The 15,950-nt window shown below is 31.7% G+C and overlaps 1 protein-coding gene across 1 annotated transcript; it reads right to left on the reverse strand.

Moving 5' to 3' along the window:
• Positions 1-5,348: 5,348 nt before the first annotated feature.
• Positions 5,349-13,633, reverse strand: LOC109804458 (putative E3 ubiquitin-protein ligase LIN-1). The gene is made up of 15 exons (XM_020366288.3): positions 12,663-13,633; positions 10,908-11,144; positions 10,714-10,799; positions 9,470-10,627; positions 9,240-9,384; positions 8,829-9,086; positions 8,426-8,732; positions 7,949-8,073; positions 7,758-7,874; positions 7,216-7,347; positions 7,011-7,133; positions 6,519-6,629; positions 6,294-6,440; positions 5,839-6,084; positions 5,349-5,609 (listed from the first exon to the last, which is right to left on the reverse strand). Exons 1-15 carry the CDS (start codon positions 13,431-13,433, stop codon positions 5,592-5,594), a joined length of 3,981 nt encoding a protein of 1,326 aa, XP_020221877.2. The 5' UTR covers positions 13,434-13,633; the 3' UTR covers positions 5,349-5,591.
• Between the last annotated feature and the right edge of the window lie 2,317 nt (positions 13,634-15,950).

Genomic DNA, 15,950 nt, shown 5'->3' on the forward strand with positions numbered 1-15,950 from the left:
ATACATTGTACTATTATACAATACTATTATTTTATATGTGACTCGGTGAAACGAAAAGGTCAGCTAAGTGTCCTACCACGGATCACACCTTCCAAAGGCAGAAGGAGAAATAATAATAATAATTTATGTCGTTTTAAGTATCGGTGAACTGGCTTTTTAATTGTACATTTGATTTAAAACTTGAAAAAAATAATTTTGATGAAATTGATTTTAAATATTGAAATATACTAAATAAGATCTTCACCTCACCGTCACAAGGCAAGCAAAAGCAGTACAAAGCATCCGTACGAAAAGTGGAGGTTTAGATGGTATATTTTGTCATCCTTATTTCCCAATGAAACACGCAACCCGACATTGAGCTACTCCATAAAACAAGGATACCGGCAAACTCATCAATCTAAATGAAGCAATATGGAAGCACCAATAAGAAAAAATAGAGAGAAAATTCGAACGAAATGTAACGTCTTTACTTGATTTTAGAAAAACAACATGTAATCATCTAAAATACAAGTAAAGAGGAGTACTTGTAGACACATAATTTCGTTTGGAGTACCCAAACCAAAAATAAAAGTCTACTAGAACAAGATAAACGACCCTTAAGAAGGCAACACGTTGATTAACATTTTTATTCTGATAATATTTTTCATTACAGATCTAATATTTACGATCCAACCGTTGAAATTAAAAATCAAGAAAAAATAATAGTGATCTATGTCTTCTTTTTGACCTTTGTCTTCTTTTTAGTTTCAATGTTTTAACATAATAAACACATATAAGATAATGTCTACTTTCACATTTATTGAACTCTTATGATTTTATTGTGAAAAGGTGCCACTGAAGTTTAACAGAGGATGGCTAAGAAAGGAAAGTGCTCATAAAAACTCCTAATTGTAGACTTTTTGACATATGACAACATATTTGAAGAGATTATTTGAATAATTTTTTTTTCTAAAAGTAATTTCAAAAAGAGAAATGAGAAAGAAGAAAATAAATAAATTTTTTTATTAAGTAAAATTAGTTTATACATAAGTTAATTTATAAAAACTCTCTCATATAATTTTAAAAAAAAATATTTTTAACTTGAGTATAAGTTAGTTTTTTTTTGTAATTTAAATTAGTTTTAATTTATAGAGAAACATATTTCATTTTTTTTTCTATAAATACTTCTTGAAAAATTTAACGTGCCCAAAATGTGTTTTACATTAAAAGCTGTGAATTTATTTTATAATTTTGAAACAAATAAAATGGAAATTAAATTTGGCCCCCTCGGTGTAACGAAAGCTTTCATGTACTTTCTCTGCAACTCCTGGTTAGATTCCAAGTCACATACTATACATGCCGTATCAACTATCAATCTATTTCTTTCAGCCAAAAAGTATCAATCTATTTTTGTTTTGTTCGAAGAATCACCGGTTATAAATTAGTGTAAACTGAAATTACATGCATACAAAAAGTTATTTGCCAGATTTTTAATTCACATATTTAGAAGTATAAAAATATTTCTTTCATATCTTTCAAATTTTACTGATTTGAATTAAAGTACTCAGTAATCTTAATGAACTTAAATTTAACAGTGAGTATATTTTTATTTTTTTCTTTACACATTTATTTACTTTAGAAGAGTCAATTTCATAAATTTTACTCTCCTTTAAAAATATGTTAAGAGGTGATATAAAAATTAGATGATGCGATATTATCATTATTTTTTTAAAATAAATCATATTGAGAGGTAAAAAAGAGGAAGGAGAAAAAAAACGAATGATTTAATTTCAACAATATTATAAATACAACATTATTGTTAAACTTCAATTTAATATATACAAAATATCAAATTTTGATTAATTAAAAAAAATTATAAAATATATTAGAGAATTTTAAATAATTATGAGTGGTTTTAATTAAAAACGAAGATTTACAAAGTTATTTTATTATAGAAGATATTTGAAAAATATATTTTAATTAATTATGTAATTAAAATGTATTTTGATATGTTTTATTTTACTTATAATTTATGTTGAGAGAAATATATTTATTATATATATATATATATTAATTATTATATTTTGTTATAATTAATATATTTGTTCTAATATTTATTTTAATTATTTGGTATGTTTTGAAATATAATATAAGGTATTTTAATTAAAGATTTTAATCAAATATTTTATTTAATTAAATAACAGGGAAAAAACTTTTAACTACAATTAATATATTTTAACTAAAGAGTTATAGAGGAGTTAATATTTTAAAAGGAGCAGTTCTAAATAGTTTTTTATGCTTCTTTATTTTTCATTTTTCACAAACACACTTCATTTCATGGTCAGAGCTCGAAAAAATAGAAACAGGAAGGAAACCATCCCAAGACCATGCATTTGTCTTCTTTTTCTAACCATGATAAGGGGGAAGTGACTAATCTCACTTTAGATGTGAGAATGTATATTTGATGGTGGGATTGATCCCTAATCCCTTTTCTATTGTCTCTGTTGTATGTTTTGAGTGGAAGGATTTTTCCAAATGTGTCTTTATTCTTTTTTTCTTCTTGTATGTTCTAATTAATGGCAACTGTATGTATATGATTGTAATTTTAGAGTTTAACCTATAATTGCATGATTTTGGATTACCTATAGTTCTAGTAGGAAAACCCCATTTATAGAGCAATGTGAATATTGATATTAATTGCATGAGTATGTGAAATTGATGTTATATTTGAGTAATTGATGATATAATAAAGTAATATTACGTTTTAATCGTGAGTTTTATCAATTGGTTTGGAGTTTTGCATTTGTATTGTGTGACTTTCGCATAATTTGTAGGTTTCCTGCAAATTGATATCACGTCAGACGTCAAATGGAATGCGTCAAGCACTATTTGATGTTTTGCCCTTATGAGTTGTGGTGTCAAACATGACCTTAGTCACGCTATGTGCACGTGTGATAGAGAGGTTACAGTCCTCTCCACACCAGGCATAGTACTATTAGAATTAGGTTTTATGATCTGCATAAAAACTATAACTTTGGATGTTAGCTTTTAAATGTTGTTGGAATCACCTAAAAAGGATGTCTAAAACTCAAGTTATGTTTAAATTAGTAAGCAAAGGTCAAACTGACAAATTTAGAATTAAATGTTGCAGTTTTGTATTTTTTTTAAAAAGTAGATGACATAATTAGCTCATGAGGTCAACATAGAAGTTGGAGATAATTGTCTTAACTTTCTAAAAAAATAATATCAATTTGATAACAGATATATAACTCTATATAAGGTGTTTGTACCACTCATTGTCTTAGAAGATTAAGTTATAAAAACGTAGTTTGTGAATGATGATGATGAATAACTTTACCTTTAAGTATTTGATCTTATAAATGTTTGAGGTACCTATATCAATGTCTAAGTATAGGGGTTATTTTATGGTATTTGTCTGAGGGGATATTTTATGAGAGTTGTTTTTATAAGGTTATTACACAAGCATACTCCACAATGATGAGATATTGTCCGCTTTGGGCCTAAACCCTCAAGGTTTTGCTTGTAGGGGTTATTTTATGGTATTTTTCTGAGGGGATATTTTATAAGGGTTATTTTTATAAGGTAATTACACAAGCATACTTCACAATGATGAGATATTGTCCGCTTTGGGCCTAAGCCCTCACGATTTTACTTTTGGTCATCACCCAAAATGTCTCTCAATCATTGAAGTATGTTTGTGTTATATAAGTTGTTATTTATTTTCTTATTTTATCGATGTGGGACTTGTTTGTATCTCAACACTAAGAAAGATAAATCATGGGAGAAATTAATTGTTGATATGTTATAATGCAAGTTGATTGTTAATGATTTGAAGTGTTTTAAGTATAGCAAGGTCTAAGGTCTTAATGCATGATATTAATAACCTAATGCGTGATATTAATAACCTTACTAGACTAGTTAATATATTGATTTAAATGTTTAGTGATGTTGACACAATGATGAGATATTGTCCACTTTGGGCCTAAGCCCTCACGGTTTTGCTTTTGGTTATCACCTAAAATGTCTCTCAATCATTGAAGTATGTTTGTGTTATATAAGTTGTTATTTCTTGTCTTATTTTATCGATGTGAGACTTGTTTGTATCCCAATATTAAGAAAGATAAATCATGGGAGAAATTAATTGTTGATATGTTATGATGTAAGTTGATTGTTAATGATTTGAAGTGTTTTGAGTATAGCAAAGTCTAAGGTCTTAATGTGTGATATTAATAACCTTACTAGACTAGTTAATATATTGATTTAAATGTTTAGTGATGTTGACTTCTAAGTGACTATGGTTGAGGTGTTAACATATGATTATGATTGGATGGTTTTATAATAATTCTATGTTGAGGTTATATCAAATGATGTGTAATTGTTTTGTTTAAATTGTGAACATGTATAATCATTGTATTAATTAATATTAATAACTAGTTGTTATATGTGAGTATGTTATTGATATGATTGTGAGCTATGTATAACTTGTAGTGATGCAATTTCTTGTGTCATATTGCTAATATTTAATTAATATAGTTGAATTATTAATTATTATATTGAGAACAGTTGATGAGTATATAATATGAAATCAGTTGACAATGAAATGATGTAATAATGTAATATGATAAGACATGTGATATGTAAATTAATGAGATTATGTGAATTGTTATGCATGGAGTTTGTTGACATGCATTATATGAATAAAAATATTTTTAAGGATATGATATGTAAAACACTGTCAAGGAAGACCCATTTCTCTAAAAGCTTAGAGATCAGTCATTGGGGAAAGCTTGGTATAAAATTCTTAGTCTCGCTCTTTGTGTGCATGGAATGTATCATGTGTGATTCAAATATTCCAATCAAACCTTAGTAGTATGTTCTCCTAGTGAGAGTGTGTTGAGGATGTGATCTGACATGTACTTCTATGTTACTTTACGTGTATTGATAGCAGCAATACACAAGGGTGATGTGTGATATTACTGACGTCACATACATGATAATATGTAATATGTGTCCATTGAATATGCATCCTAATGTTATGTGTTATTTAATTATTATGTCATGAAAGAGTAAAATGTGTTATTATTACCAATTTGTCCATGTTGTGTATATATGTATGTCTTACTTGTGTTTAGTTATCTGGTGACATTCATGCATCGTGAGCCAAAATAAGATGTTTCTCACTCTCTTATTTTGTTTGTTATTGTTCTTATATTTTCTGCAAGTGATTATGAGTATAGTGCTAAAGATACTGGTGATGAGGCAAAGCACAAAATTTTCTCTTCATCTTCCTTCCCCACTAAAGTTACGCATCCAAACACCTTAAACAACAAAGATAAAAGGGAAAAAAATAAAGAAATAAAATGGATGAATGCATAAAAATTTAAAAAGAAATCTCATACATGTGATAAAGCAAACTAGTCATATATATACCAGTTATTCTATGTACAAGGAACTTGGATGTATAAACTTTGAGCTATATACAGCTCATGAGGAACCTAAAAAATGAAATTATTGATAAGATTTAAAGAATGTAATATTGACAAGGTAAGCTCATCTATGTTTTGCTGTACCAGTACTTTGAGCATCTTCTTTTAATTCATTCCCCAAACCTGCCATTACCAGAGATTTAGGAACTGTTAATGGAAACATCTATAATAATTTCGTTTATATGTGACTTAAAATTTGGAAGACAAAGTACAAATGCTACATGGTGTATAGATGGCACGAAAATGCAAAACTTTTAAGTCTAAAAAGTTGACCCAGAACACAATTATCATCGTTATTATGTAATTAAAATTCAAACAAGAGGTTGATTGATTGAATAAATTAAAAAAGCACCTGAATCTGTCCATCTGAGGTTCCTATTACCAAAACTTCTTCATTGCTGTCTAAAGCCATACAATTAACCTTACAATTTGTGCCCATTTGCAACGTGTCAACTCTATGGTGTTTCATCTTATCCCAAATTTCCACAGAACCTCCTTTGCACCCCAAATAGATCAATTCTGAGCTCACTGCCATAGCCCGCACTTCAGATCCAGTTTGCAGTGATCCAACCATACTGTAATTGGAATTGTTCCATATCTAACATTTATATATGCGGCAGTTAGTTAACTGTGATAATGGTAAGACATCCTTAAATTTAACACCAAGTAGCTCAAATGTTGTCTATGCTTCAGAATTCAAAAAATTATGAAGAGCCATATATATACCGCTATTTTTCTAGCAAGAATTGTAACTATTTTTTGACTTTTATATATACTGGCCCGCTAAATCATACGTGTCTAAGATACCTTTATCGCAGATCCATCTAAGGAAGCGCCAGCTGCATATATAAGTTCACCATGAATTTGCAGTGCATGAATAGGATTTGCTTTCCCAAGTAATCTCTTATAACCATTTTGAATAGTATTGACTGTTCCAGTGGCCAAATGTATCTCCTGAAATATCACGAGAATATTATTGCAAAATGTTGATATAGCATCACATTCTGTCTTGCACTTACAAAAACTTGATACCTGAACACTACTGTCATGACATCCACAGTATAGTTTTCCATGAACATGAGCCAAGCACTTCACATATTTACTAGAATTTAACAACTTTGATTCTCCATTCAAAGACAGAACCTGATGAGAGCGCAAAGTAATTTCAGTAGAAAACAATGTTGCTTATTTTAGTTAGTATGTATGAAGTATTTGTCAAGCATTTTCAGTACTAAGGGCGAAGCAGTAACAGAATCTGTTACAAAAGTTAATGGCCTGTAAATATCCCAACCGGGGATTTTGTTGTCAAAGACATAGTCAAATGGGAAGAAAATATAGTAAACGGTACAACGTGCAACTCAGAGCAATGTATCAAGCATATGTTTATGTGTACGAGTGATTGTGACAGAGAGGCATTCATAATAAGGAGACCAGTGTCATTTTACACTCTAGCATGTATAAAAGAAGTGATCAGACTCTCCCAACACCATTTAAAGAAGAACATGTATTCATAGTTTTAAGTACCTTGATACCAGTCCCCTGCGGAATGAAACAAGCTAAGCTATTGGTTACAATTAAATTATGAATCTGGTCCTTCATATCATGCACCTGTATACAATGTATTGCTGCCTTTCCAATAGACCAGACCTGTTCTTTAACGAAACAACACCTTTGTTAGTGGTCAGAGTCAGCTTGACATCGAGGCTAGAGTAACTGTAGAAAATTTTACCTTTGCAGTTCGATCAAGTGAACCACTGTATAGTCTGTCACCAGATTCTGAAATCACCAAGTTTGTCACAGCCTTAGTATGTTCTTGGATCTCTTGCAACAGATCGAATAAGTTATCCTTTAATGTCCAGACCTTCAGAAGTTACAAAGAATTTTTCAGTAAGGTCATAGTATAGTGAGTAGAGTTGTCATTTGCATCCACGACTTGAACATATTTGCCAATGATGAAGCATAACTTGGAATTTTTCCAGTCATTCAATCTTTCAAACTTGTGGCATTAAACATGCCATAAAGTACACTTTATTTTGTGACATATACATATCTCTATAATTTTACGCATTTAGGTCTAATTGCACTTAATTCTCTTTTATGGTAATAGCATAAATCGACAGTTTGATAATGTAATGATTTATTTTCCAGTAATTCTACAGAAACAAATATTTAAATAAACTACTATAGATACAATAAGAAATCTGTTTTCGTTCAGACTTAAAATCGTTATTCACTAGATTTTACAAGGCATTTAAATTCTAACTCAATTACCTTAATAGTGCCATCTGTGTGGCCTGAAAAAAATTTATCCTTAAAGCAAATGACAGACAGCACCTCTCCATTCTCGCTGCAGTCTTCTTTTATGAGCTCTTTATGTATCCAAATGTCCTGTTCCAGTCAAGAACTTTAAATCACCCACCATGCCTATACTAGAAAATGGTTTAAGAATACAACAAACATACCGCTTTAGATTCGTTTTCATCCACCAGAACCTTTTGCATTTTAGATGCTAAGGGACAAAATCTCTTTAGCTCTCTCAACCCTTTTAAGATATCCTTAGTGTAGGAAGTTAGATCGCCTAAGCCGTCTGAAATTCAAAATATAACATATGATCACCATTCACCATTGTTTTTTTTTCTATTTTGCATTACAATGACGTGTAAGAATTTGAAAACACAAATCTACAGAAAGTCTCATAGATTCATGTAGAAAGAAACTATTATGATCTTTTTCATTCCAAATAGTAGACTAATAAAGAATTCAACAATAATAATACACTCCTAAATCAATGTTGAATTTTTGTATTTGAGTGGTTTATCAGGCTTCAAGGAATTGCTGATCCGCAGTTATTCCTTCTTAGACAAGATTTTTGTTTGTCATTATCTAGCTGTATCAGATTTTTGAATGATGTAATGAATGGTTGCGTGGGTGAAACTTACCAGAGAAATGAAGAAAGCTATTGACAGCAAGCACAGAGAGGATTCTGTCTTCTACATCCTTAGCAGAATTTAATTTAGCTATGAACTGCTTCAACAAGCAGGCACGGGCTGCTACTTGTATCCCTGTATCTGGTAGAATAGTTAACATGTATATGAGCCATGTGGCTGATATAAAGCATGCTGATCGTAGTTCTGGATTTCGGCTCTTTATGCCATCTGCTAAAGCCTCAAAAAGAGTGCCAAACTCATGGCTAACTAGAACAGATGCAATTCTTCTTTCCCAATCATCAGCAGCCTTCTCTTCTTCCTGTTGATGTCAAGCAAAAAATAAGGTATCAAAGAGAATATTTGGCAAGCAAAAAGCACAAATCCAAAATACAGGAAGAATTTCGAATGACTTTACTGGAGTTATATCAATATCTGGGCTGAAGTTGCTGATCTGATCCACCTGTACAAGACTTGTGGAACTTTTTTTGATACCTGCGCGTTTAAGAAGGACTTCTCTGATTAGAGGGCTTCCAGCGAAGTCGAAACTCCCTTGCAGTGACATAATTGTATCAGCTGCTGCTAATTGGGTAACGGGGAAATCTGTGTTTCTCAGGCATGAAATAAGAGTATCCATTGCCTCTTCCCGGTATATGCTCATTTTTCTTGGCTCTACCTGAAAATGGCATGATTAAAATTAGGCCCCTATCACTTGTAAAACAGCATGTTATCATTAGTGATTTAAAGGAAGTAATACAAAGATACTGTAACAAGAAATCATACAACTAGTTCTTATATTTAAGATTTAGGGAGCATCTAAGATTCACACCAGAAGATCAAGTTGGAGTAAGAGGCCAGCCATAACTGGACATTGATCTTGAAGGGCTGTCTGCAGATAAATAAGGAGTGTATGCATTGTACTAAAAGGTCCTTCTTCCTTTATAATGTGGAGGATTTGTTCGTTAAATGTCCGCCTGTAGGGAACCCAATGATTCTATAAGGCAAACTAAAAAGTAGATAAGTTTGGTTAGTGCAATTATGAATATGGAAGATATATACCTATTTAACTTGACTAACTCAGTAAAAAATTTAATAATCTTGAAACGGTCTCCATCAGTTGCACCGATTAAGGTTTCCAAAAGAGGTGACAACTCTGCTTTCTCAGCAATGTTGTTCCTGCAAGTCCCATCTTCTTCCATGCATCTCAACAAAATCTCCACTGCAGCAATCCTCTCCTTTGCCAAGTCAGCTCCCAAACTGCCGACAATAATTCCAATTGCTTTTTCTGAGAAAAGGGTATTGACAACCGAAGATGCAATTATCTCTTCACTGCTTCCAATAATCCGTGCTAGTAAAAGCACTGAAGCTGTTTTGGGCTTTAAACACATCTTAACCAACTCTTCCTCTTTCTTATTGAAAACTGTTATGAGAGACTCCACTACTGCCATCTCTGCAAGGTCCATATTGGAAGGGTTTAGGAGATACAACAGCACAACAGCCTCTGTCAACCCGTTCTTGAAAAGAGCCATGATACACTCCATGTCAGTGTCCACACGTGTGAGAGTCTTAACAACAGCATTGTCCCTAGACCCCATTTCCGCCAGAAGGAAAACTGCTGCTTGTAGCACCTGTGGCTCAACAGAATTGAAAAGGATCTCCATAAATCCATTGATTATCGCAGGTTTTGATAGCATGCTATGGATATCCACTCCTAGATCCACTCCTCTCCAGAACTTCTCAATTTGAAGCACGGCCATTTCAGATTCCTGAAGAACCTCTGACATATACAGGTTATTGATTGCACAGCGTAACTCACTCATCATCCCATCAACTGTGGCTTGTGTTATAACGCTATTAGGAGAAGTTGAGGGCATTGTTGACTTCACTACTGCCTCGGTATCTTCGTATGGACTCTCATATGGCGGTGGGACCAAATGGGAGTTTCGTTCTTTCCAGCTAGCAATTAGTCTTTTGAGCACATAATTTGTTTTGGGTAGCTGGGTGTTTTGCAGATTCTGGCGTGTGATGGGACAGGTTGAGTTCCCTCTATTGAACCATTCCTCGATAGCTTTACGTTCATATGTCTGACCAGTTTCAAGAGTCACAGGATCATCAAATATGTGACTTGTTATTGGACAGACAAAGTCCTTGGGAGGTGCATGTTTCCCATTTCCATGCAGCGGGGTTTCGCAATCTGCCATATGATAATCTGGGGAACTACGAGTAGGAAGAATCCAAGTTAAAAAATAATGCAGCACACAACGAAATGAAGAAGAATAATGGTTGTTAAATATTGACGGTACCCCCTGGATTGTTTGAAGATGGTTAGCATTTGTTCTTGAATTTGGCTTTGTCGAGGATCCAACAATGCAATATTTTTGTCCTTTTCCTACAGGATATAGCTTTATCACTTGGCATTTCGAAAAATAAAACAACTAGCATAGAAAATTCAGTCCTCGTTGGAGTATTTTTTTCCCCTCTCGGTAGCATCAATTACCTCATTTTCTGCCTCAGAATCTGAAGAAGAACTCAGCAAACTCTCATCTAAAGAAAAATCAATTTCAGCGGTTGAGTTTAACTTTAAATAGACTGGCGTTGTCGAAGATTTTGAAGAATTCTGGGGTTTAAGGACTCCGGAAAAGACTCTTTGAGGATAAAATGGTGCGTGGGAAGATCTGCTGCTGGAACTGCGGCTCAAAAATTCAATAGATACTTCCCTTTCGGACCATATTGGCTGCAGCAATCAGTAGATAAAGAAAATGACAGAATGATCATGAAATGCAACATGCAAGTGCCTAGTATCGACAAACCTTTTATTCCCCTAACCCAATACACATCGGTAATGATACTCACATAGTTACATACTAGTTCTTATACATAATATTTTTATTTGTTTAAAAAAAATTTTTAAGTTCGTCATGAAATATTCACCGTGGATAGTATAGTAGTGATTAATCTCCTCGCTACAGCGGAGTCTGTCCTTACAAAATTTTATTCAATTCTACTATTTTTTATTTTTATAATTAAAAATATTTCATTTTAATTTCTATACATAATATTTTATTTATGTTAATTTATATAATTTCATAAACTTTATTTATGAATCTATATAATGTTAAACAATAAATAATAAAATAAAATAAAAATAATATGCATATAAAATATAATAAAATACTTTAATTATAAAATTAAAAAATAAAGTTTGTAAATCTATATATACCCAAATGATATTTAAATCTTTTTTAAAATACCTTATCGACACTTCTTTTTTCCTTTACCACGTATTTCTGTTTTTCCAGCAAATCATACTTAACATACTTATATTTTATTTTTCTCTCACTATGTATTTTGTCCAAAATAATTTTTAAATATATAATGAACAAATTACATTCTTAATATTTTTTTTCTTTTACGTATATTTCATATATACTTAATTATTTTCTAAATATTATAGTTAAAAAATCTTAATTATTTTGTTTATCTTTATTATATATGATTTACTTAATTGTCGAAATAATCTTCTATTTTTATTTTAAATTTTAAATTTAATATTTTCAAAGAAATTTTTGACAAATAAAAGTAACATTATATCATAATTTAATTATTTGTTATAAATCTAAAATATAATTATATATTTAAAATATTTATTTTTATACATGTTATTTTAATATAATTTATATATTCAATGCAATTATTTATTAGAAATCTTAATTTTATAAAAATGAAAAATATATCCTATACCTAAACCAAAGTACTAATTAATAATAATAAAATTAGAATATATACAAACAACACATCGAAAGTGAGTGAACATTATAATTCTCCAAATAATTGAAACCTTTGTTTTTTTTTAAGAAAAGCACATAGCATAAAAGATGAAAATTATGAAATGCTTAAATAAAATTTCAGAATCTTAAGAAAACAGAAATCATACTAGACTAGATGGAGAGAGGGGAAAATAATCCCACATTTTAAATAAATAGTTAAATTAAAATGAAAGTAAAATAATATTAATCTACATATTGTTGGAACAATATTTTCTTTAAATATTTATAGAAAAAAAATATTAAAAAAATTTTATACGTAAATTAATTTGTAAGTTCACTTTAAATTTTCTAAAAATTATTTTAATTTATGAATAAGTTTTTTTTTCTCTTTTTTCTTTCATGCTCTTACTATGCCCTAGGAAGACAAGCAAAACGGTGACGAAATTGATTTGAAAAGAGTAACGAAGTGGTAAACACAACATTACATTATACCGTCCGTTCGCCATCACATTCATCTGCGTCATCTCCTCCTTCCTGTCTTCCCTGCCGCTGCTCTTCAGAATCAGCGACGGTGGACTAACCGCCGCGTCACCGTTTTCGCAGGCCAAAACCTCTTTGAAGTACGTCGCCAGAACCCTGCAGTTCTGGTCCAGAACCTCCTCGTACTCCCTCTCCACCTCTCTCAGCTTCGTGGCCTGCTCCTCGCTCATCTTCGACAGCACCTTCGCGCAAGGCAGCACCACGGAAACGGAGTAATCGCAATCGCAATCGTCGGCGTCGTCGCGGCTGGAGGTGGAGAGGATCTGCGTCCTGTGGTCGTCGAACCATCGGAACACGGGGAAGAGGTGGAGAGAGAAGAGGCGCTCGTAGAGCGCGGGAGCGATTTCGGATCTGGCGAGGGAAGCGTTGTTGGAGTGGAAGATTCGGAGGAGGAATGTGGCGGATTCGGTAGGGCGGTTGCGGAGGGCGTGGATGAGAGAGAGGAGGAGCGAGGAGAGGGGGAAGTCGGGGAGAGGGAGGAGGAGCTTCTCGGCGAGGGAGAGGGAGGAGGAGCGGAGGGCGGGGCTGGAGAAGGAAATCGCGTTTTCGAGAGTGTCAGCGGCGAGGTTGAGGTGCTTTTGGTCGGAGGGTGGAGTGTGGCGGAGGAGAGTGGCGACGAGGCGGCGGCGGAGTTGGGATTGGGAGAGGAGGGCGGAAGTGAATGCGGCGGTGTGGCGGAGGATCTGTGCTCGAGTGGTGACCGTTACGGTGGTCATGGCGGTGGGAGATTGAGGAAGAGTTGGGGACGTTGGGTAAGGGTTGGTATATGAATATGACGTTAACGGATTGGATTCAAGCCTCGGACGGCAGCTTCTTAAATGACCATTCTCACCCTTGTTTAATTCTTTACTTTCCTTTCATAACTCAACACATTCGCTAAGATCGTCGTCCTTTTACTATTACCCTCAAAATTACATTCCCATGTTGCCAAAGGACACAGATAACTTAATGGATCTACAGTAACACGCTATATATATATATATATACGATTCGAGTTATGTAATTAGAAATAAATTATGATAGGCAGAATTAGACAAAAGCCAAAGTTAAAATAGCATCATCTCTCACAGCTGTGTCCTGTGTGTGTGCAATGGCCATGGCCCATGGGGGACATTTTGGTAATTCTCTTAGTTTGAAATCTGGCGGCAAAACATGAACAACGGGTGGGACCCGTTTTGCCGCCCAGCCGGCGCTGTTTGACGGTTAATCGCTACAGATCAGCACCACTTCATTATTTTGCTACTCAACACACTTTTTATATTATGCTTCCTTTTGGGCTTTTATTAAACTCTATTTAGTTTAAAATGTCAAATTTTAGTCATTTAAAAAGTTTATGAGATCTATTATCTCATTTTATTTAAGTTAAATAAATAAATATTTGTTATCAATATAACAAAATTATTATAAAGTGTTTAAATTATACATTTATTTATCTTTATAAATGATAATATATATATATATCATAAGTTTATTTAGAGATAAATTTATGTGATATTTAAACATCTTATTACAATTATATTTTAAATAAATTACATTAGACCATAAAATATGATTAAAAATATATTATGAGTGTCATATTAAACTTTAAAAATATATTGATATCATATTCAGTTTTTATAAAATGTAGTATACTTTTACTTCTATATTAGTGTTAAATTATTATAAATAGACTTTTAAACATGTTTAAAGACTAAATCAAGTTAGACTTTTATGTAAACTAAACTCATATTTTATATATATATATATATATATATATATATATATATAACAAATAAAGATGTCAGACTCAAGTAATGTATATTCAAATAAGATCGGGCCCAAGTTTAGCACTTTGATTATTTCCAACCCCTACGTATATTTTTTTTATCACAATTCTTTTTGACACAGTTTTGTCCATTTGATACATTCTTTTATATTTTTGCTCATCACATTTTATATGACCGGATTTCATTGTTAGGCTAATGGGCCTTGATACCAGAGCAGGACGTTGCCAGTAAGAGCAAGATTAGAATCCATTATGTAGAACATGGGCCAGGAGCCGATCATGTTATTTAAATTTGGCCTATGATATATACACTTCCTATTTTTATAAATATACTTCCATTCGTTTTTTTAAATAAAATTTTTAAAATATTCTTTTACCTAAATTCTTATTTTAAGTTTTTATTTTTAAACTTATTTTTTATTCATCCTCTTCTTTCATCATTCTTCTTCTTCTTTTTTCTTCTTTTTTTCATTCTCCTTTTTCATCATTCTAATCATTCTTTGATGATTTTATTCTTTTTCATTTTTCATTCTTAGTTTTTCTTCTTTTACAATCAACATAATCATATTTTATATTTTTATCTTTTAAATTCTATTTTTCACTTTCTACTCTATTTTTTCTTAAATCCTAACTTTTCATTCAATCTTCATTATTCTCTACATTCAATACAAGGTACAAATTAATATATTAAATTACATTCTATATTTATAATTTTTTTAACTTATTTAATATTACTTATGAACAACAGGAATATATAATTAACTTACTTCGATCGTAGACGACGGTGGTGGACGATAGAGATAAAGAAACACGTAAGTTAAATTTGTCATATTTCCAGAAAATAAGATTCGAAATGTTAATTTTAACATTCTGAAAACTACTTTCTGGAATAGTAAAATTATTGTTCCAGAAAGCATTTTTTAAAAGTGTGTTTCTTATATAATTCCGGAAAGAACTTTTCGGAACAGTAACTTTAATATTCTGGAAAGCACTTGTCAGAATTATGTAACAAAACATTTTCGGAATAAGAATTTACTATTATGAAAAGTATTTTCTTGAACAAAAACTTTATTATTCTAGGAAAGTACTTTTCGGAACAAAAATTTTACTATTCTAGAAATTACTTTCCGAAACAAAACAAAAAAGGAAGAAGATATTACAAAAATTGAAAAGGGTAGAAGGTAAGATAGAGATTAGAAAAGAAAGTGACGAAAAAAAGAAAAAAAAATAATAGAAAAGAAAGAAAAAGAAAGGTGTCCGGAAAAGAAAGAAGAAGGAATGTGCAGGAAAAGAAAGAAAAAAAATTCCAAAATATATTAAAAATAATTTAAGGATTTAATATATTAAAAAAAAAGTGTGTTTATATAAAAATGGAAATGTGTTTATCATCTTTAAATTTTGACTCAACACAACATAAAAGGCTCAGCCCGTGGTCACGTTTTCTTTTAATTATTTTTACATTAAATTT

The sequence above is a fragment of the Cajanus cajan genome, chromosome 2 (assembly GCF_000230855.2).
Source record: "Cajanus cajan strain Asha chromosome 2, NIPB_CcT2T_4, whole genome shotgun sequence".
Taxonomy (NCBI): Eukaryota; Viridiplantae; Streptophyta; class Magnoliopsida; order Fabales; family Fabaceae; genus Cajanus; species Cajanus cajan.

Excerpts from the sequence above, each read along its gene's own strand:
- LOC109804458 (XM_020366288.3), bottom strand. The coding sequence starts at position 13,433 with ATGACCACCGTAACGGTCACCACTCGAGCACAGATCCTCCGCCACACC. Across the intron at positions 10,800-10,907 it reads ATTCTGAGGCAGAAAATGAG|GAAAAGGACAAAAATATTGC; the intron begins GTAATTGATGCT and ends TATATCCTGTAG. Across the intron at positions 8,733-8,828 it reads CAGATATTGATATAACTCCA|GAAGAAGAGAAGGCTGCTGA; the intron begins GTAAAGTCATTC and ends TGACATCAACAG.